General features: G+C 40.6%; 1 protein-coding gene across 12 annotated transcripts in view; it reads left to right on the top strand.

The window, feature by feature from the left end:
* DLGAP1 (DLG associated protein 1) overlaps positions 1 to 23,363 on the top strand; it is an 898,848-nt gene that overhangs the window by 694,208 nt on the left and 181,277 nt on the right. For all 12 annotated transcript variants that reach the window (XM_040479302.1, XM_040479303.1, XM_040479300.1 and 9 more), the window contains 2 exons: positions 2,767 to 2,944; positions 14,175 to 14,415. In XM_040479302.1, coding sequence (XP_040335236.1) covers positions 2,767 to 2,944; positions 14,175 to 14,415 — 419 coding nt within the window. The remainder of the gene's footprint in view (positions 1 to 2,766; positions 2,945 to 14,174; positions 14,416 to 23,363) is intronic.

Here is a 23,363-nt window from a genome sequence, read left to right as displayed (position 1 = left end):
AGGGGAAAAAGACAGACGTCATTTGAATAGGCCAACATTGAAAAATAATCCGTCTAACACGAGAACGAATATTTCTGAATACGCACATGCCCTTTCTTCTTAGCAAGCCACCTTTCTCTTGAGGTGAAATATAGGAATAAATGCAGTATTTTCCGGTCTTCCTCCAGTGAGCGTTTCCGCATCAGCAGCACATGTCCATACTTTTACCCTTTATATTGACAGCTGTGGGCTCCACTCAGTGGACAAGAGGAAAGAGTTCATTTCCTTACAGTTAGCGTCTGATGAAAGTGTGTGCCGTTTTATCAGAAATGACTCACCAAAGTAGACCTCTTCAATCCTTTCTGAATGATTTTTCACTTTGAAATTTGGGAATTATGCCTTATTTCATGACAAGTGACCTGGGTGAATGATTGTTGCAATGATGCCTCATTTCTCCATCTCAGCCAGCAGACACTCATTTTTCAAAACACTGGACTTTCACTTCGTCTTGTGAATATACACCATTTATGAAAGTCACCCCCCCCCCGCCCCCCCGGAATTGCTGCCCTGATAACCATTTGGAACAGCACCGTCATTTATGTTGGCAATATCCATGCCCTGGGTCGGGTTGCCAAAGAGCCAAAGAAACACGTTTACCATCTAATTCTCACCTTCTAAGGGGAAGTGAACTTTTGGTTATAAATGCTTCTAGCTAAGTCTCTCTTTTCCTAGAAGAGACCTTAAGGGGAAAAGGAATTCTTCAGTTTGTATGTTGGTTGGTTGGGATTTGGGGCATGAGCATTTATAAAGTGGCCCATTGTGAATCACCATAATAGCACATAACACATGGCAAATATTTGCTTGAGCTGGCAGAGCAAATAGTTCATGTTTGACAGCTACTTGTAGGATCCATCGAGAACATCCATTTTTAGAACAGTTTCCCTTTTGTGGTAATAATGTAGGAGGTTTGCTTTTGATGTTAAATTCTAGATCTATTTTTTTAATGTTTATTTATTTTTGAAAAAGAGAGAGAGAGCATGCATGAGCGGGGAAGGGGCAGAGAGAGAGGGAAACACAGAATCCGAAGCAGGCTCCAGGCTCAGAGCTGTCAACACACAACCCGATGCGGGGCCAAACTCAAGAATGGCGAGATCATGACCTGAGCCGAAGTCGGACGTTCAACTGACGGAGCCACCCAGGCGCCCCTATTCTAGATCTATTTTTAACTTGGTCCCCTTTTCAATGCAATTGCAAAAACTAGCTGCTCCCAGGTTTTAGTATTACTGAGTCCATCTTTTTTGACTATTATATTTAAGTAATTACATTAAATTAATACAAAATTAATACAAACTTCAAGAATGAGTGCAATCTTATACATTGCCAAGAGGACATTTGGAATGTGGAGAATATCTTTACCGTCTGTGGGTAGAATGTGTTCTAATAGTTTGGCAGTTTATTTTTTTTATCTTCTAGATAATTAATTGTACAATCCATGAATAATCAAAGCTTATCTCTCAGTTCACCACATTTATATTCCTTATATCTTTTTATTTTCTAATTTCATTGGTTATAATCTCCGGGATGATGATAAATAACAGCAATGGCATTGGGCATATATCTTTCTTATCAACTTTAATTTTAAACTGCAAGCAATGTTTCAGCAAAAAGAAAAGAAATTTAATAATGAAAGAAAAATCACCCTGAACTCCATGTGAAAGCAAGCTTTAAAAATTACTAAAAATGAATTGTTTGTATATGAATAGAAAAGCAGGAAGGATTTACACCAGACTGCTATAGGTAGTTCTTTTAAGGGTGTAGAATTCTGAAGCAGAAACAGGGGTGGAGAGGAAGACCCACCTTCTGTTTTATATACTCCTGTATAGCTTGGCAATGAGCATTTTCTACTTCTATAATTTTAAAATGCATCGTGAAAAAAAATAAAAAGAGTACAGTGTGTAAAGACTTTCTTTACATATCAAGATTTAAAGACGTGCACATTGTTAACGGCTAAAATTTAACTTTTGTTCACTAAGTTCAATCTCAACTAAATGAGACAAAGATTAGATAGACAAGCAGATGACAGAAAGATTGGTAGAGATACTGATATAAATGTATACCCACTTACTGTTACTAGAAAGTCCAAAAACAAAAATATGGGCACAGAAAGGAAATGGGTAAAAGAAAAAGCTTACAGGGGTCCCTGGGTGGCTCAATCAGCTAAGCGTCCTTCCTTTGATTTCAGTTCAGGTCACGATTTCACGGTCGCAACACTGAGCCCCGCATCAGTCTCTGTGCAGAGCCTGCTTGGGCTTCTCTCTCTCTGCCCCTCCCCTGCTCGCTCGCTCTCCTCTCTCTCTCTCTCTCTCTCTCTCTCTCAAAGTAAATAAATAAACTTTAAAAAGAATTTTAAAAAGAAGAAAAGGCCTACAGACTACCAGGACAGGATTCTGGGGCAGGGAAGTCAGAACTATTATCTCCCCCCGCCCCGCCCTGGGATGCAGATGGGGAAATTATTTCATAGGCTGAAGAGAATTTGAATTGCTCACATCACGAGATGTTACGAAACCTTAATGATTTCTGGTAAAAAGTTTTTCCTTCTGGGACACCATGGGAGAGTCTAGGAATCAGAGGAAGCCATCTGTATTGTTCATCCCAGTATTTAGGGTGATACTAAATGATATCCAATATCCAATATCCAATATTGGGTGATACCCAATGATAGAGCGACCATGTCTTATTACTACTTACATTTCTACTAAACGTGCCCTTTCCTTTTTTCTCTTTTAGGATTTCCAATGAACACTCCCCCAAACTCCAGATCCGGAGTCACAGTTACCTGAGGGCAGTAAGTGAAGTCTCCATCAATCGAAGCCTGGACAGCCTTGACCCTGCCGGCCTGCTCACATCACCAAAGTTCCGCTCTAGGAACGAGAGCTACATGCGAGCCATGAGCACCATCAGCCAGGTGAGCACTGTGGCCATGGGCCATGGGCCATGAACTACATAAGGATTGGTGGAAACAGAGGGCATGACGTGAGGAGATGGCCACTCTCAGAGTAAACCACTGAGGGGTCAGGTGGGAGGCCTAATCTAAATGCTACAGGTATTCACCTAAGGCAAGCACCTGGTATCAGCAGTCTGCCAGCAGAGAAGGGGTCCTCTGCAGAGGGATAAAGGACGTTGGAGTGAGTCCTCGGAAATTCATCAGCAGTCAGTACCAGCAAATATGCCCTTAAGGAGTTGATGGATAAAGTTGAAAAGACTCTTGAAGGACAGAAGGACAGTATAGACATCACTGGCAAAACCAAGGCAGCGTCTAATCACAAAAGTACAAGCGTTGAGCAAGTCTTGATAGACAGCAGCCTGAGGACAGGAAATGAGATACAGTCTACTTATCTCAACGGGGTCCCAGGTGAATACTGTATCTTGGTAATGAGACAAAAGTCACTTCTAAGAACTGGTATCAGGACTAGGGATGAAGACTCAGGCATCTTAATGCTAGATCCAAAATATCCAGTCCCTCCCATCAAAGTTTCAGAGAGTGGGAGAGGACTGGGCTACCTAAGATCAGGGGCAGAGAGAACCTGGGGCTCTTTGAAGACCGGACCCTGCCAGCTTTCGGAGCCACCAGGGGAGCAGAAGTTGCCGCTAGGGACACCTTCCTGTGGGAGCACAAAAAGAAGGATGTTTTGTAAATGATGCCTAGGACCTCTGAAGTTAAATTTCTATCACAAAAATAACTGCCATACTATCAATTCAGCTAATATTTATTGAGCAGCTAATAATAAATTGAGCTCAATTTATTGAGCAGATTATACAAGTTATTCAGTGATTAACAGTACAAAATCCATTCCCGCCAAGAGCTTGTAAGAGAACATACAAAGAAGATAAAAGTGCTCTCACAGTTATTATTTACTTGAACACTACAAAATACTCTGAGGGAGGTAGGGCAAGTGTAAGAGGCTCCTTTACTGGGTCCCTCTGCTAACTGCTTTATATTTCCAGAATGTTATTTTATAAAACACTCTGTAAGAGATGGAAGAAACCAGATGTCAAATGAGACTCTGTGGTCACAAAATTGTCAACAAGATCCTGAAGCTAAGGAGAAAAAGGTGCTAAGAACAAAGATTCTAAAGAGAGAGCTTCCAGGCATGCAGTCTAGGAATATGCATTTTAACAAATATTCCAAGGGATTCTAATAAAGTACTATTTGATCTGGACTTTGAAAAATGCTTCCCTAATTCAAGGAATAGTGAGTGTTCTAGTTTTGGTGGAGCTCAGAATACTTGTAGAGGCAGCAATGCGAAGTCTGTCCTGAATTTTGCCCTGGAGATATTTTTTTTTTTTCTTCTCAACGTTTTGTTTTGTTTTGTTTTGTTTTGTTTTGTTTTGTTTTGTTTTTGGGACAGAGAGAGACAGAGCATGAACGGGGGAGGGGCAGAGAGAGAGGGAGACACAGAATCGGAAACAGGCTCCAGGCTCTGAGCCATCAGCCCAGAGCCTGACGCGGGGCTCGAACTCACAGACCGCGAGATCGTGACCTGGCTGAAGTCGGACGCTCAACCGACTGCGCCACCCAGGCGCCCCTGGAGATATTTTTTTTAACGCATGGCCTTGCATGCCAGCTCCAGAGGACTGGACTTCATTTATTAGGAATGGAATTGATTAAAAATTAATTAAAACTTCAGCTTTTAAGCAGAAGAGATATGATCAGAACTTTGATACAAGAAAATTCATATTCAACAAAGGCAGGGACCATAGCAAGGTTCTGAGAGCAGGGCAGAGTGGGAACAGGGAAAGCTAGCCTTGGGGACTCCAATATCTGCCTACTGTACATTTGCTTACTTTAGAGAAGGCTCCAAGAACATGCATGCCAATGTGTGTTAGTTAATGCTGTCCAATGACACTCATCCCAACACTCACGGAAATTAGTTGGTGCCTCATTTGGTGAAATTTTGACTTGTCTGTCTTTACTTTTTTCACACTAAGTAATATAATATTTTAAATTTCTTTAAGCTTATCTTTATTCCGGACAGCCTCATGGTCACATAGCCTTCCAGAAATATAAAATAGTCTATAAATCCAGCTGTCATACATGTAGAATACATCGATGGATTTTTTAAAAAAATTTTGGGGGTGCCTGGGTGGTTTAGTTGGTTGAGTGGCCGACTACGGCTCAGGTCATGATCTTGCAATTTGTGGGTTCAAGTCCCATGTCAGGCTCTCTGCTGTCAGCTCAGAGCCTGGAGCCTGCTTCAGATCTGTGTCTCCCTCTCTCTCTGCCCCTCCCACACCCGTGCTCTGTCTCTTTCTCTCAAAAATAAATAAATATTTTAAAAATTGTCGAAAAATGCTTATACCCATTCACTGCTTTCATAACGTTAAATGTTTAAATTTTCAATGTTCAAGACAGGAGAAACATGCTACTTTGCCCCATCAGGACATTGCGTCTATGCAGCTGTCTGACTTGGGTCCCTGTGCCACAGATCGGACCTTCCTGAGACAATATCCCTTCCTAGTGACAACCTAGTAAAATATCAACAAATCACTGAAGAAACGCATGTGGGCCCCGATGCTATGGCGGGTCAAGCTCTGCAATTCGGTGGTATAATCATTCAGCCTTGAGTAAAATACAGAAAGAATAGCCATCCTAAATGGATTCCTAATGCTACATCATTTTTCTAGTTCCGTATTCAATTTTCAAGTAACACAATATCTTTAAGGATAATTTCAAACTTTCCATTGCAGTCCCAACACTGTCATTATTCAAAGGAGAAGAGTTTCTTCTTCCAAGCAATACTACCATATAGATTCTAGACTTTTCAAAAAGTGGTTAGCTTTTATGATGTTGGGATGTTCTCTCTTATAGATCTTTAGTAGCAGCTCTAATAGTATAGAATTTAAATGCATGCTATCCTATTCCCTTTTAAAACCTGCCATTTTAGTCATCAAGGGCTCCTGGAAAGATCAAACTAAAATGTTGTAAGAGAAGATATTGGTCTAGAATAATTAAGCTGTTTGTTTCTGCCATTCATACCTGATAGAAGTAAAATATCCCTAAAAACAGATAGTGCTTGCATGATAGAGAAAAACTGACCTTTTTTAATATTTATTCCCTTTCTATGTTTTTTTAATTATATATCCATCTAATAAGATGGAGCTTTCTAAAGTAAAGCTTGAGAAGAAAGAATTTTTAAAAGTCACATGTGAAAAAAAAATATTTAGTATAATAACTAGGTCATTTCCAAATTGGCTCAATTTATGTCCTCATTCACTTCAAGTCCAATTCTCAAATATCTTCATCTGGAATGGTAAACCAGAAGCCTGCAGACATCTTTTGTCTGGCAATATGTTGGATTTTTACATCATTTTTTAAAAGTGAGTAGACAGGGGCGCCTGGGTGGCTCAGTTGGTTGAGCGTCTGACTCTTGCTTTCACCTCAGGCCACGATCTCACCATTTCCTGGGTTTGAGCCCTACATCAGGCTCCGCACTGACAGCACAGAGCCTGCTTGGGATTCTCTCTCACTCCCTCTCCCTCTGCCCCTCCCCTGCTCATGCTCTATCTCTCAAAATAAAATAAACTTAAAAAAAAGAAGTGAGTACACAGTTATTATGTTCAGCAGTAATCGTAGCAATTTAGCTGTGATTTGTGACCTAGGGCATCCCTTCATTGTATATATACCAAGAAATAAAAACTCAGATGAAATAAGTATCTATAAATATAGTCGGTAACAGAACCTAGAAACCCAAGTGTCCTGACTCCTAACTGATAAGTTTCTTCAAAGCCTGCTGGTATCGGGGTATTGATGGCAACAATATTGCTAATAATAATAGTAATCGTGAAAATGATAACAATGGAATGGTCATCATGTATTGCTTGCCTGATATATACTAGAAGCTTTTCATATTCTCTCATTAATTTCATATCAACTATAAAAACGATCATTTTTTTAATTTATGAAATTTAGTCTTAGAGAATTAGTATAATTTGTTTCATTCTTCCCACTACACTATCTCACAGAATAACATCCACCATTTATGTATAGTGTATGTATAGTGGATGTGCCTAGAAATATAATATGCATTTTAAATGTTTTATTTTTATCCTTAGAGCATACACTGGAGATAGGTATCATTATACCCATTTTACAGATGACGAAAGTGAGGTCTAGAGAATTCAAGCAAATTGCCCATGACATAGTAGAAAGAACATTAAACTACTCCTTCCCATATAATAAAACCAAATAGATCTCAAATATATACAATAACACAAAATGACAAAAATTAAAATTTATAAAATATATGTCTGATATTGCGGTAAGACTGATAGAACTTTTAACAATATAAGAATTCTAGAAAACATAAACGATTGACATCTGTTCTAACTGAAAACTAAATTCTGTGACAAAAGATATCATGAAGTTAAAATGCAACTGAGGATATTTAAACGTATCAAGAAAACAGGTGAATCTTCCAGTTGCCTAAAGTATATTTACCAATAAGTAAGAAAAGAAAACAGCCTAAAAGAACGTAAGGCAAATCTTACGAAATAGCAAATTAGAGGGAAAAAATACAAAGACCGATAAATATAAGAAAAAATGCTTAAATACACTAGCAGGCTGATAAAGACAAACTGAAAAAGCACAATACATTTCTGACCTAGAAGAGTTGCAAAAAGTGCTAATACCCAGTTCTAGTGTCCATGCTGAGAAATGAGCTGTTTGGAGTGAACTGCCACCATTGCCACAGAAAGTAAGTCGATGAACATCTACAACAGTATAAAACATCCCTTTTGGCACAAGAATCCCACTTTCGGCACTCTATAATACAGAAAATAAAAGCACCAGTATATAAAGATAAACGCACAAGAGTGTTGGTCATAGCGGTCTCCAAGTACATATCTGAATCATCATCCACGATGGAGTGGTTGAATAAATTATGGTATAATCATCCTATACAATTTTACAGTGGTAGTGACTTAAGTGTCCGAATTTCCCTGAGTCTCCATATAAAAGCAGACAGAGCAACGAGGCAGAAAAAAAATCCAAAAGTCATGGAGAACATTTCCAATAAAATTGGGTATAACAGGATATTCCATGAACCCCAAATATAAGTGGATGAGAACAAACCACAAGGAGCCATAAGACTACACTGTATCCATGTCTGTGTAAGAAGGCACAGAGGGAGACAATGACTTGTGTGACAGACTCGAGGATAGCAAAATAAAACAAGCCACAGGTATTCACCGGAAAGCTCAGGGCGCCTATTCGAGAACAGCAGCTGAAAGTGGAAGGGATTTGCCTCCTCTAACGGCAGATAAATTCAAGGAGCCTGCAGTTAGGTCAAAAAAGACTGGAGCAGTCTGAGCCTCTACGTGCACTGGAAAGCAACCAACCAGTGTTTCCTTCCAGCACAGGGCCCAGGGCTGAGAAGAAACACAGGCGAGTGGAATCAAATAGGAACAAGGTAGAGACGGTAGCAAAGAAGAAAAGAAAATGCCAAGGTAAAAGTTGGGGACGGGAGGAAAAGAATCAGGAAGTATCGCAAAGCTAAAAACATAAAAGAGGAAGTCCTGGGAATTTGAGGGGGATATCTTGAATGTACCCACCCTCTCAAAGTCAGACTAATTTTCCAAAAACCACAAGGAACAATTACCCACTGTAAATCACATTCAAAATCACTGTAAGAAGAAAGAAAAATAAGGAAAAGGATAACATTCCTCCAGAAAATGAAAGCATGCAGAAAGACATAACCACAAAATAGATCAAAACTGTAACACACTTCACTTGATCTTGAACAACATGGGTTTGAATTCCATAGGCCACTTATACATGGATTTTTTTTTTTTCGATAAAGACAGTACAGTATTTTAACTGTCTTTTCTCTTCCTTATGAGATTTTCTTAATAACATTTTTTTCTCTAACTTACTTTATTGTGAAAATACAGCATCTCATACATACACAAAATACGTGTTAATCAACTAAACTATGTTATCAATAAAAATTCTGGCAATTAATAGTTACATTTTTGTGGAGTCAAAAGTTTTATGTGGAATTTCAACTGAGCAGAGGTGAGGAGTCAATACCCCCACCCCCCTGTTGTTTGTTCAAGGGTCAACTGTATTTTAAAATGCACTAAACAGCATTAAGAACACAATATAAGACATGAGAGAAAACGACCTATCTGAATTTCAAAAACTTAAAAATAATGTCACAAAACTCAGGGAAGAATTAGAAGTAAAAGAAAAATCATTTCAGAAATGAAGATTAGACTAAAAGGAATATAGGCGCAAGTGAATGAGACATTTCATTCATTAAGAAAAATAGAAATCTAAAAATAGAAATATTGGGGGTGCCTGGATGCCTCAGTCAGTTAAGCACCCCACTTCAGATCAGGTCATGATCTAATGATTTGTGAGTTCGAGCCCCACAAAGGGATCTCTGTTGTCAGCACAGAGCCCACTTCAGACCCTTTGTTCCCTTCTCTCTCTGCCCCTCCCCCACTCACATGCACCCTCTCTCTCGAAAATAAACATCTAAACAATCTTTTAAAAAATAAATGAAATCTTGAAAGGGAAAAAAAAGTCACAGGCAAACTATTGTAAGTGTGAATGAATGCAGGGAATATCGTTTCCATGAGCCCATCCTGAGGAATCCAACTAGACAATGAGCTTTAGACAACCCAAATGACCAGACATAAGAACCGTGATGAATAGGTGCATGGACTTATTTCTGGACTCTCGATCCTGTTCCATTGGTCTATGTGTCGGTCCTTATGTCAGTGCCAAAGCTCTGTGATAAATTCTGAGATCAGAAAGCGTGAGTCCTCCAGCTTTGTTCTATATCGGTATTGCTTTGGAAATTATGATGTATCGGTGTATTTTTCCTTGTGTTTTTGTTCCTGGAATTCTTGGAGCTTCCTGGATTCTAACATCCAACAAGTGGGAGTTCCAGAAAAAAAATCAATAAAAGGAAGGAAATTACCAATGAAATCATTCAAGAAATGGTCCCAGCACTGAAAGACATGATTTTGCAGATTGAGAGGGCCCACCCAGTACCCACCCAGTCGATGGAGAAATATCCTCACAGGGAACATCATGGTGAAATGTTAGCTCTCTTGAAACAAGAATATCTTTAAAAGTTTTCAGAAGGGGATGGGGAAAACCAGTTCATACGGAAAGGCTCAGGAATGAGAAAGGCATCCACTTTCCCAAACTCTAACATACATGGAGGCTAAGAGACAAGGAGGAAAGCCTGAAAACATCTGAAAGAAGGGATGCAGGCTAGAATCCTGAATGCAAACACACCCTCCCTTAACAGGGGAGGTGGAATACAGACACTTCCATCCATGCAAGCTGGCCGCCTTGTCCAGGAAAGCACTGGAAGATTTGCTCCACAAAAAGGAAGGAATAAAACAAGGAAGATGAAACAGGGCCTCCATAATAGTCAAGACAATGAAGGGTACCCCCACAGTGATAAAGAAGAGAAATCCCAGGACAGCCACGGGCTGTCTGTGGCAGCCATAGATTGCAATAGGAGGTCAGAGGTTCCGAGGGTAACGGTTTAAGGTCAGGAAGGAAACCAATAGGTTATCAGAGGTCTCTGAACATAGCAACAGATCCACATAAGCAAGTTTTTGGAAATCTGAATGCAAATACCATAAGATCCAGCTGGAAGAATGAAAGTAATTGCCTCTGAGGAGGGAGAATCTGGCGAGGAGGGGGCAAGGTGGGTCAGGTGTTTGCTCTTTTCCTTTATAAGCCATCTAGAATTCTTAGACCTATATCTGTAGAATTTTGATAGAGAATAGTCTTTTTATAGGAAAAGTAGTAGCAAGCATTAAATGTATAGTTATTTATAAGAGACTAAATGAGGGCTGAAGCAATAGAGAACATGTAGGTTATGTGCTCTGACAATGTAAATATAGCACAACTATTTTAAATGAGGAAAGAATAGAGAGTGCATATGCAGAAAAAAAAGGAATCATTAACTGTTCTCAATAAAGATATGGGCACGGTATTATTAGTATGCTATTCTGAGATGGTTGTGCATATGAAAAAAACAAATGAATAATTGTAGAATATTCCAATTCTATTTCCTGTGCCCCTGAGAACCAGGATTTTTAGTATGGAATCAAGGTATATATATATATATATATATATATATATATATATAATATATAGAAGAGGTTACATTAAAACTGTGCAGACTGGGAGTGCCTGGGTGACTCAGTCAGTTAAGCATCAAACTCTTGATTTCGGCTAAGGTCATAATCTCACAGTCGTGGGATCACACAGCTTTTGATTCTGTGTCTCCCTCTCTCTCTGCTCCTCCCCTGTTCATTCTTTCTCTCTCTCTCTCTCCCTCTCTCTCTGCCCCTTCCCCTCTCACTCTCTTTCTAAATAAATAAATAAACATTTAAAAAAAAAACAACTCTGCAGTCTGAATTTTGATCAGACCTATTCACTAGGTCTGACCATCAAAAGGCCTAGTTTTGCCCACTGAACAATGACCAGCCCAGTAGCCATGACAATGAAGCTTCCTGGTGTCCAGATTGCATTCTCGTGATACTATTTTCCACTAAAAGAAGAAAAGGTTGTTTGAAAAAATACTGATTCCAGGACTGAGCAGGTCAACAGGATTCAGGAGCCAACCTAAGGGGCTCCCACTGGTTACAGATAAGACAAATTTCCGTTCACTAAGAATAATCATAACAGTCAATTTAAAACCATCAAATGTTGGGGCTCCTGGATGGCTCAGTCAGTTAAGCTACAACTAGAAACTGTAAAAAATAATGATGGAACTAGAACACCACCATTGCATAACTCCCAGTGAATTAACAGATCTAGACATTGAGCACAAGTGACTTCTAACAACGTACAGAGGGAGACAACCCAGACATAATGTGTCTCCTGATAAAAGAACACATGATCTCTCCTCTTGCCAAAGGAACTGAACCTGAGTCTTATGAAGCCCCTGGATCCAGCTTACAATTTTCAGGAACTACAAAAGATAGAGGACCATGCTAAACCCTACCACGAGTATGAAATCAGCAAATCTAGACCACGGGAACCTTTACAGGACAAACAACCCAGATGCTTCCATAAATAAATTGTCAATTAAAAACTGGGGGGGGGGGGCACCGGTGTTGACAGCACAGAGACTGCTTGAGATTCTCTCTCTCCCTGGCTCCCTGCCCCTCCCCCACTCATGTGTGCCCTCTCTCTCTCAAAATAAAGAAATAAACTTTTTTTAAAAAGAATTCTTTACGAAAATAAAACTCAGATTGGCAGTTGATTTTGGAGGGAAGATGGGGATTATAGTCAGGATGGGGCACATAGAGTGGTTGCTAGGGTACCTGGAAAAGCCATCTTTCTTGATCTAGGTAATGGTTATAAGGGTGTTTGTCTTATTATAATTCACTCGGTTCTACATTTATTTTGCTTGGTTTTCTGTACCTGTGTATAATAGAAACAAAAGGTTCAAAAGGAATGAAGAAAGAGAATCCTATTAAGATGTGAGTTTAATACAGAAGGTTAAGTGGAAAGAAAACATATTGCCAAATCATATTTACTTTATGGTCCAATTTTTATGAAAACTAGGGGAGGGGGGCAATATGTACCCTCTGAACAGACAGTCACCCAAGTTTTAACAGTTGTTACCTTAACAGGGATAGATATTTTACCATTTCTTTGCGATGTTTGGCATATTGATTAATAGGGGAAAATCTGTATGTGCGTGCGCACACACACATTTGCAAATACAGTTTTACCTTTTACTTTGAAATCATTCCAAGTTTACAAAAAAGTTGCTTGTAAAATACAAGGGACTCCTATATATCCTTGACCCAGATTCATATTCATATTCCTTTTGACTCATGTGCTCACTTTCTCTATTTGATAATTAATTGCAAATATCATGTCCCCTTACCCGTGACTGCATCGCCAATATTTCCCAAAAATCAAAGATATATATATGCATTTAATTTTTTAACATGGATGTATGTAATTATTAGCCTTGAAAACAAGCAGGGATTTTATATCAAATTAGATAAAGTAGGTGAAAGTACTACTTTAAGCTGTAAAGAATCGTAAAGAAATGCATGTCTTTTTCCACTTGATATGCCTTAAGGTAGCTGGTCACTTCTACATGAAGTTTAAAAGAAATTTGCCATTATCAGAGTATATTCTCAGATAACAGAAAATGAAGGAAGTCAGAAATTACAATCATTTTCAGTATTTGTTCTAAGCTTACTTGTAGTTTAATTGCTTAATAAATTCCTAATTACTCATTAATTTAATATTAGGGAAATTATGAAGTTCTAGAGAGTGGCAGAAATTTGAAGAATGCTCCCATGTCCCTATCAAATCAGCTACAAAGTAAGAGAAATTAACTGGGGCACCTGGTCTGGTTTATTTTTTTTTTTTTTCTTTTTTAGGTGGTGCTCAAACCCAATGTAAGTTATGTGCAGAGGAATATAAGTAAATAAAAACTGACCTCCGCAAAAAAAGGAAGACTTCATTTGGAAGATTTTAAAACACATTTATAAACAATTTGTGGACCATATCAGTTTTTTAGAAGGAAGAATGAGACCTTCTTCCGATAGTGTGTAGATTGCAAATCTCCATAGTGCTTTTCAAGATTTTGACATATCTGGGTTTGGTCTATTTTTGTGCAGAATGAGAGTATCTTGCCAGAAAATATAGGGCCTGTTTTCATAGTGTGCACTAAATTAAGCTGCATTTGACACTGAAATTATTTGACAAGCCAGTCACTTGCAAAAGCACAATAATAAAAATAGTAGTTTCTAAGATGTTTATACTAAAAACTATTCCCCTGAAATACCCAAACTCTCTACCGTGGACTGACAAAAATTGTTCCCTAGGTTTGCATTTATAAATCAGGAGAATTAACACCTGGGCACGCACTGGAATAAGACCTCCTAGCCCCACACTTCTTCCATGCTGAAAAGAAAGCTCTTTTTCTTTAGAATTTAATGGACCGTTTGGGCTCATAAACAAGATGCAGTTCAGTTACGGAGTGTAACACAGAGGCGATAAAATGCATTGGCGTTGAATGCGGTCGGATGGGGCTTTCTCCGGAAGGGTGCGGGGTCAAGGCCGGGGATGCTTGAGGGAGAGGGTGCTTCTCCGCCAGGCAGGAGGAGTTATGGTTCCCCGTCTCTGCCCGTAGGTGAGCGAGATGGAAGTGAACGGGCAGTTCGAGTCCGTGTGTGAATCCGTGTTCAGCGAGCTGGAGTCGCAGGCGGTGGAAGCCCTGGACCTGCCCATGCCCGGGTGCTTCCGCATGCGGAGCCACAGCTACGTGCGGGCCATTGAGAAGGGCTGCTCCCAGGACGACGAGTGCGTGTCCCTGCGGTCCTCCTCCCCACCGCGCACCACCACCACCGTGAGGACCATTCAGAGCAGCACCGGTGAGTGAACAGAGCGCCTGCCACCACCCCCCCCGGCCCCCCCTCCGTGACACCGCGCCAGCACAAGCCTGGTCTCCGGGTGCAGGGCTACAGAAGCGACTGTCCCAAAAGACTGCACGTGGTGTCCTGCTGTTGTCACACAATCACCAGTAACAAAATACCACCCATGCCCTACAAAGAACGGTTGTGCCTCCCTGCCTGCCTCTGTCCCCAGGCTTTGACCGCATCCACAGCCCTTCTCTCTGTCTCCATCTCTGGCATCAACAGAGAAGCTTCAACTACAGGTCCAGAAGGGACAGCGCCCAAGGGGGGAGGGGGTCTTTCTAAGATCCCCACACAGCATCCTAGCAACCAGCAAACTCATCCCACCAGCTCCTACTGGCCCCAGTCAGGCTCTGACTTTTAGGGGGTGACCCTTAAGCAAATCAGATACCCTGACTGTTGAGCATCACAGTTAGAATGCCTTTTTTTTTTTTAATTCCAAGATCTCCACAAAATGACTATCCCAAAAGACCTGAAATATCACTGTAAGAAAAAAGGGAAGAAATGGATGATTCAGTCATACTAATTGAACATCTTATGAGTTTTCTTTCATTATAACAAAGGCAGATGTCATTATTTTAAAACCTACCAGCATATGTATACAGCATCTTCTTTTCCCTCTAAAGTGAAGTTAGGTTTATGCAGTTAAACTGTATTTTTATCAGATTTTAGGTAGAGAGGCAGAGACAAGCTTAACTGGTTTCCATGACACTAAAACCTGAATAGGAATACAGCCATGAGTTATATATGACAATGTGCATTGGGTTTATATATATGTATATTTGTTATATGTATATTATATATATATATATAATATACATATATATATATATATATTACATTTGGGTCCAAGAAGAAAATCCCCTCCATTTTAACTAGGCTCAACTGTATGATTGAATTCAGTGTAACTCCAATACAGAGTAGTTCTATAAGAAGACCATCAAACCTAGAGTCCTGGTAAATAATAATGAATAAATTAGAAGGAAAAGCCTGTGCCAGAATATGTTAGTATTCAATTTTAGGTCTAAGTGCATCAAATGCCCGTAATTACCATTCAGCCTAGAACCTTTGCAGGCTTGAGAATTAACAGGTCCTCAAACCTGAGTTAAAAATCCTACTAACTAGAGATGTGGAGCTGAGGTAGCAATTTGTAAGAAACCGTTAGAGGTTAAACAATAGTTAGGATCAGATCAGAGAAAGAGACGCTTCTAGACAGTGCCCTGGCTTCACGGCTCTGCAGAGAGCCCAGCAACTCTGGCCTCGGCTGGCTGTCTCCAACCAGAGAGTGGATGTGCATTCTTGTTCACCAGGAAATTCTACAAGAACAGCCACAGATAAGGTTAACAAATAAGGTTGACTCATAAAATGAAAAAAAAAAAAAGTGTCAATCATCCATGGGCATATTTCTGTGCGCGTTTATGTTCATGCAGTAAGTGTAATTTGAAGATCTGCCCTGTGCCTATAGCGTATTGCTGTGTCTTTTACTGTTTCCCCATCTTCATCACCCCCACCCAGCCCTTTCCCAGTGTCCGGTCCACTGCTTGCTATGACAGTCTCGCCGCCTGCCAGCTGTTCTGTGCTGAAATCACTCGTCAAATACACGATCTGCACATCCTTGCCCAGAAGTACTAGGGGAAGGAAAAGGGCCACTGGCTGACCCCTTCCCCCTCAAGGAGCGGTGTTGTGGACAAAGTGGCAAGAGACTCCAGAATGGCTTTTTTTTTTTCTGCTCGCCTCTCAGAGATTGTGTGCTTTTGTCATTTGAGGGACAACTCACTGCCACCTCACGTCAGTCGGTTCTTGTGCCGTGCTGTTGACTTTCCTGAGACCTTTCCCAGATACTCGGGAGGTTCCTGGAGTTCAAATAGTAGGGACGCCAGATGAAATCCAGGGTGCCAGTTAAACTTGAATTTCAGATAGTCAATAATTTTTGTAGTGTTAAGTCTCTCTCAACTGTTGCACGGGGCATACTTATACTAGAAAACTATTTGTAGTGTTTGCAGTATTTGGTAAATGTGACACGCCCACGTGAGGAGATGAGTAGAATCTGGGAAGATGTCCTGCAGTTGTTCCTTTTAGAATATAAATTGATCAGAAGGTCTTTCGCCGGAGGCCTTATGGGGGAGAATGCTCAAAAACAGAGGGAAGTAAATAAAAATGCAATAGAGGTGATTGCACAGCTCCTTCTTCGGCCCCATGTGTCTCATCATAAGTACTGGGCTCCATCTGTCGACCTGCAGCTCTCAGGGTGGGAAGGCTCCAGGGGTGGCTGCAGCTGGAGGGGTTAGGGGCAGGAAGATGTGGCCTGCCTCCGGGAGTGATAAAGTGTGAAACACCAGATTTTTGCACAGGGCAGCTGGTGACTTCATCAAACTCAATGTTATGATAGATCATCTTCACAGTCATGGAAAAATTAACAAGGACTAAATCATGGTTATAGATTCTAAGTAAGCCCATCAGATATTTTAAGATGGCAACCCTAAGAATTCTAGTATCACTTTTCAGTTTCTCTGTGCCATAGATTTGTTCTTTTAAAGTTATTATTTTATGATATAATAAGGTTCTGTGCCATTCTACTCCTGCCATTACTCCTGTGCTCTTCTCTGTCTCTCTCTCTCTGTCTCTCTCACTCTCTCTCTCTCTCCCGATCCCTCCCTCCCTGCCACACACACACACTTTTCCTTTTCTCTCACATGATCTCTGTACTATCATACAGATTTTCTTCTACTGGTTTCCTTCTTACACTGAATCGAGTATCATTTCCTCTAGAAAAGAAAATCTACTGTCTCCTGATTTTCAAAAGATGTGCTCATTCGTAGAAATCAGGAAATTATTTGGCCCTAATTTTAACCATTTCCCTCATGTATACAGGTCAGATTTACATCGTGTTCAATGGGACATGACCTAGATTTCCCCCCTTGCTTCTCTTCCTTTGCTCATTATTCTTGGATACTCACGACAGATTCTATTTTTCCTGAGAAAAGTTCTTCTGTTTTGTCAACTGCAGTTATTAGCTATAACTTTCTACCCACAGCAAAGTACACGTAGAGTCTTTGATTTTTTATCAGCCCATTCTAATTGTTCAAATTTTCTTTTTTTTTTTTTTTAAATTTTTTTTTTTCAACGTTTATTTATTTTTGGGACAGAGAGAGACAGAGCATGAACGGGGGAGGAGCAGAGAGAGAGGGAGACACAGAATCGGAAACAGGCTCCAGGCTCTGAGCCATCAGCCCAGAGCCTGACGCGGGGCTCGAACTCACGGACCGCGAGCTCGTGACCTGGCTGAAGTCGGACGCTTAACCGACTGCGCCACCCAGGCGCCCCATCTAATTGTTCAAATTTTCAATGAAATATACTAAGCTTTTCTCTTTAAGCCTTGTCCATTCTTCATACTAGCAAGATGCAATCATAAACAAAAATCCACAAAAGTGTCTGCTATGTGGGAGTGTCATGAACACGGGCTCAGCCTGAAGTGGCCCCAAGGATCCCCTAGTGATATGAGCAAGAATGGTCACTCATCCCAGCAAATCAGGGGAAATTAGGAACTGAGATAGAGAGTGACTTACAATTATGCTTCTCTTGGTTGATGGACTTTTCGGCTTGGGTAACGATGATAGAATCCTATATTCCCTCAGCCTGTGATCTGCTTCAAGCACTCAGACATCTCTCCATCTAATAAATTCAACTTTTTATATAAACTACTGTAGCTAGTACTATTAGGCTAGGATTAGAGCTACCGTAGGAAAGTACAATTTAACAGTGGGGCAATTAACCTCAGGACTGTGGGGAAACACACACCCTTACGTCAGTTGCCTGAATATTAGGCAAAGGTAGACCTTGAGGCTGGAAATATAGCCAATCATCCACTTTAGAGAATTGGATTAAATTTGCCTCACAAATATACCAATGCAATTGTATGTGTTTAAGAAGAATTTTTCTTTTTATGTCCTGCACTGAGCTTCTAAGATCTATCAAAAGCATTACCACATTGCAGCTAAGGCAGGCAGACAGACTTGTATCTGGTGAATAAACAAAAACATTATATGATAATCAATCAGTAGACGCAGTCATACAGATACAGACACGCACTTGGTCAGAAAGGACAAAAAATAAACTGTTTACAGTGGTTACCCAGCAAGTAGTGGGTGAGAGGATTAGGTAGTAGGGACAGAGGGAGATTTCTAAATGAGCACTGCTTTTTATGACTTTAAAAGCCAGTACGATATTTTATCAAAATAATACTCTTACAGAAATGGGCAAACTATCATGATATAGGATTCTCTAAGTTTTTAAGGAAAGCATTCACTTTAAAATTACAAGCTTTTCATAAATAAATAAATAAATAAATAAATAAATAAATAAATAAAATTACAAGCTTTTCGGGGCTCCTGGGTGGCTCAGTCGTTTGGGCGTCCGATTTCGGCTCAGGTCATGATCTCGCAGTTTGTGAGTTTGAGCCCCGTGTTGGGGTCTGTGCTGACAGCTTGGAGCCTGGAGCCTGCTTCGGATTCTGTCTCTCCCTCTCGCTCTGCCCCTCCCCTGCTCATCCTCTGTCTCTCCCTGTCTCTCAAAAATAAATAAATGTTTTTTAAAAAATTTTTTTTAAAGATGGGGCGCCTGGGTGGCTCAGTCGGTTAAGCATCCGACTTCAGCTCAGGTCATGATCTCACGGTCCGTGAGTTCGAGCCCCGCGTCAGGCTCTGGGCTGATGGCTCAGAGCCTGGAGCCTGTTTCCGATTCTGTGTCTCCCTCTCTCTCTGCCCCTCCCCCGTTCAAGCTCTGTCTCTCTCTGTCCCAAAAATAAATAAAAACGTTGAAAAAAAAAATTTTTTTTAAATAAATAAATAAATAAACGTTAAAAAAAATTTTTTTAAGAAATTACAAGCTTTTCAAAGAAGCCTTATGTAGCAATAATATGATTTCGTAAGTGTTTATTTATTTTTGAGAGAGAGAGGAAGAGAACAAGTCAGGGAGGGGCAGAGAACGAGGGAGAGAGAGAATCCCAAGCAGGCTCCGCACTGTCAGCGCAGAGCCCAACTCCGGGCTCAAACTCACAAACCGTGAGATCATGACCTGCGCCGAAATCAAGAGTCAGACATTTAACCAACTGAGCACCCAGGCATCACACAATATATAATTTTTATAAAGGATAAGTACATTCATTTGCCACACTGTGCCTCTTGAAGTTTGGTGTATGTGTTCTATTCTTTTCTTATCAGAGGAAGCCTTAGAAGTTGATGGAGTTGAGCTGAACTCCTTTCCCTCAACTCCTTTCCCCCAGAAAAGAGAGTGAGGGCCCAGGATAAAGCATTGCCACCAGACCAGCGGCCAGTGTCCTCCAGCAGGGGAGTAGGTACAATGTGCCCTTCTGTCTGTGGCTTGGGGGCCACAGTAACAGCAATGTTTACACTTTGCTTTTTTTTTTTTTTAATGAGATATTTTTGCTTAAAGTAAGACACACTCTTCCATCATCCTACTTCACAGTCTATCACTGCTGTCAGACCTCACCCATCTATTCCAGTTTTCTCAGTTTAGCAACAGCAGGTACCCTTTGATCACCTGAGGTTGAGGCTAATGTTCCAAGAGTTCTACTGGCTTGAGTCTTCACTCCCAATCAGCCATCCCATCCAGGATATCAAAGCTACCTTCACGCACCCTACACTTCAATCCTAGACACCTTGCTCCCCACCCACGCCAATAACAACAAAAATCCTTAATACACAAGATCTTAAGCAGAATAACATTAAGGCAATAATTTACATTTGCAATACACATAGTAGGCATTTAGTAATCGAGAGAAGATGCAAAAAAATACTTGTTTTTATTGCAATATAATTGACATATTACATTGTATAAGTTTAAGGTGTACTATGTGCTGATTTTTTTAATTGTTTTAATGTTTATCTTTGAGAGAGAGAGAGAGAGAGAGAATGAGAGAGGGGCAGAGAGAGAGGGAGACAGAATCTGAAGCAGGCTCCAGGCTCTGAGCTGTCAGCACAGAGCCCAACTCGGGGCTTGAACTCACAAACACGAGATCATGACTTGAGCCAAAGTCAGACACTCAACTGACTGAGCCACTCAGGCACCCTCTATGTGCTGATTTGATACTTTTATATATTTCCATATGATTACCACCATAGCATCCTTCGTCAAGTCACATAATTAGCATTTCTCTTTTGTGATAAGAACATTTAAGACCTAGTCTCTCAGAAACCTTGAAGTATATAATACAGTATTGTTGACTATAATCACAATGCTGTGCATCAAATCTCCACAACTTATTCATCTTCTAACTCCAAGTTTGTACTTTTGACCAACATCTCAAGTCCCCCGCACCCTAGCCCCTGTAACCACTATTCTACAGTTTCTACTAGCTCAGCTTTTTTAGATTCCATGTATTATTGATATCATATACTATCTGTCTTTATGTGACTTGATTTTTTTTTATTTTTTATGTCACTTAATTTCACTTAGTATAATGCCCTAAAGGTCCATCCATGTTGTCACACATGGCAGGATTTCCTCCTTTCTCATAGCTAGAACAATATTCTAGCATATATATAAGCCGCATATTCTTTATTCATTCATCCATTGATGGGCACTTAGGTTATTCCCATATCTTAGCTACTGTTAATAACGGATAGCAGAAAAATCCTTACATACCTCACTAACTGCAGGTTTGATGACCGGTAACTTTCCTAGAGAAATAGCGTTGTTGTTAAAACAAGTTGAATCATAAAATATCAGCAGAAGAAACTCCTACATCACCTAGTCATGGAGTCTGCAAACTACAATCTATGGGCCAAATCCAACCCTCCACCCATTTTTGTAAATAAAGTTTTGTTGGCACAAGCCACACTCATTTGTTTACAAATTGTCTGTAGCTGCTTTCACGCTTCAAATTTCTTTTCGTTTATTTACTCATCCTGAGAGAGACAGAGTGTGAGCAGAGGAGAGGCAGAGAGAGAGAGAGAGGGAGAATCTCAAGCAGGCTCCACGCTGTCAGCACAGAGCCCAATGTGGGGCTGAAACTCACGAAACCATGAGATCATGACCCAAGCTAAAATCAAGAGTTGACACTCAATCGACTGAGCCACCCATGTGCCCCTACTTTCGCTCTTTGACGGCAAGCCGAGTTGAGTAGCTGTTGCAGAGCTGTTGCCAAATATATTTACTGTCTGAGTCTTTATCAAAAAAAAGGTTACCACCCCTGATCGAACGCACTGAATCCATTTTAAGGTAAGAAAACTAAGGTGGGCTTCTGTCTGGAGACAAAGTCAAAATAAAAGTGCCTGGTCTCCTACCCATAGCCCTTGCTTGTTTGGGTCCCAGCTCTTGAACTTATTTACTGCATGATTATAAAGTTCATCTGAACTCATCTTCTTCGTGTGCGACATGAAAGTATCGTGCTGCTTCTCTTGCGGGCATTAATGACCACTTTGGGAGCATCCTTAGAGTTTAGAGAAAGCACACTTCTTTCTACGAGGCACTAATTTAATTAATCATTTTTTATAAAGCAATGAAGGAAAGGCTCAGAAATCCAAGGCGACGGACAGCAGCCAGAAGTGTTTTGAACAAAGACCCACTCTTTTCTATTGAAGATAAGATCAAGTAATAAATATTCAGATATTGCCTGGACTGACTCCTTGTTCCTCTGCTAATGACGTTCCCTTCCTTGAATTTCTCTAATCATCCAAGTAAAATTGAAGACTATCCACTTAATCCCATCTGAGGCCAAAAAAAAAAAAGCAATATTTGTGGTACAACCTTATGCCTCTTGTGAGGTAACTTGTCTGGTTTTTCTATCTGCGAAAATTGACAGTGGTAACTTTTAGAAGAATGACGGCTGTAACTTTTCCGTTCTTCGATGGGGCACTTGGGCTGGCATTCATCCGTATTCTAGGAGAAAGATTATGAAGTCCTAAGACACAAAAGTCTTGCTAGACATAGAGAAAGAAATAAAGTCTGATGAACTCCTTATGCTTTCATCCCCTCCAGTTGTTCTGCTGTATATAAACCACCTCTCAGGAACAGAGTGCCCAGCTCCAAGGTGCTGAGCTCTGTAGACAGTCCTAAAGTCCACCTTCGCCCACATGAGAGGTCATCAAAGGCCCGTAGTGAAGAGGCTTCAAGGTCTTCTGGCCTTTAGGGTTGATGTGAGGTGCAAATCAGTAAGGAAGGAATAAATCAGTAAGGATGATGGTGAAGTCATCAGTAAGGAAGGACTGTGTAAATTGCACATTAAAATGCCTCTATCCTGACTTTACTTTAGATCTCTCAATCTGGCTTACTTTATTTATTAACAATGATAACGGCTAACCTGTAGCACTTACAGTTTGACAAGCATTTTGAACCAGCTGCATGGTCTAGCTCATGTAATCCTAATGAACGTTCTAGGAACATCTATGCATGATCATTCTCATTATACAAAAAAAAAAATATTTAAGGCTTCCGGAGTTGACACAACTTGAGCCCCACTGCTAGTAAGCTACAGAGAAGATTCTTTTTTTAAAAAAAAAAATTTTTTTTCAATGTTTTTTATTTATTTTTGGGACAGAGAGAGACCGAGCATGAACGGGGGAGGGGCAGAGAGAGAGGGAGACACAGAATCGGAAACAGGCTCCAGGCTCTGAGCCATCAGCCCAGAGCCCGACGCGGGGCTTGAACTCACGGACCGCGAGATCGTGACCTGGCTGAAGTCGGACGCTCAACCGACTGCGCCACCCAGGCGCCCCCAGAGAAGATTCTTAAATCCTCTTTACTCATCAGGGTGCCTGGGTGGCTCAGTTGTTAAGCATGACTTCAGCTCAGGTTATGATCTAACCTGAACCCCATATGGGGTAAGCTTGAATGCCACCTTCAGTGAGCACGAGCCCTGCTTCCGGTAAAACACCAGCCCCGCTTCC

Source organism: Herpailurus yagouaroundi, unplaced genomic scaffold (genome assembly GCF_014898765.1).
Source record: "Herpailurus yagouaroundi ecotype Mexico unplaced genomic scaffold, PumYag 142, whole genome shotgun sequence".
Taxonomy (NCBI): domain Eukaryota; kingdom Metazoa; phylum Chordata; class Mammalia; order Carnivora; family Felidae; genus Herpailurus; species Herpailurus yagouaroundi.
This window is presented reverse-complemented; position numbering and strand designations above follow the sequence as displayed.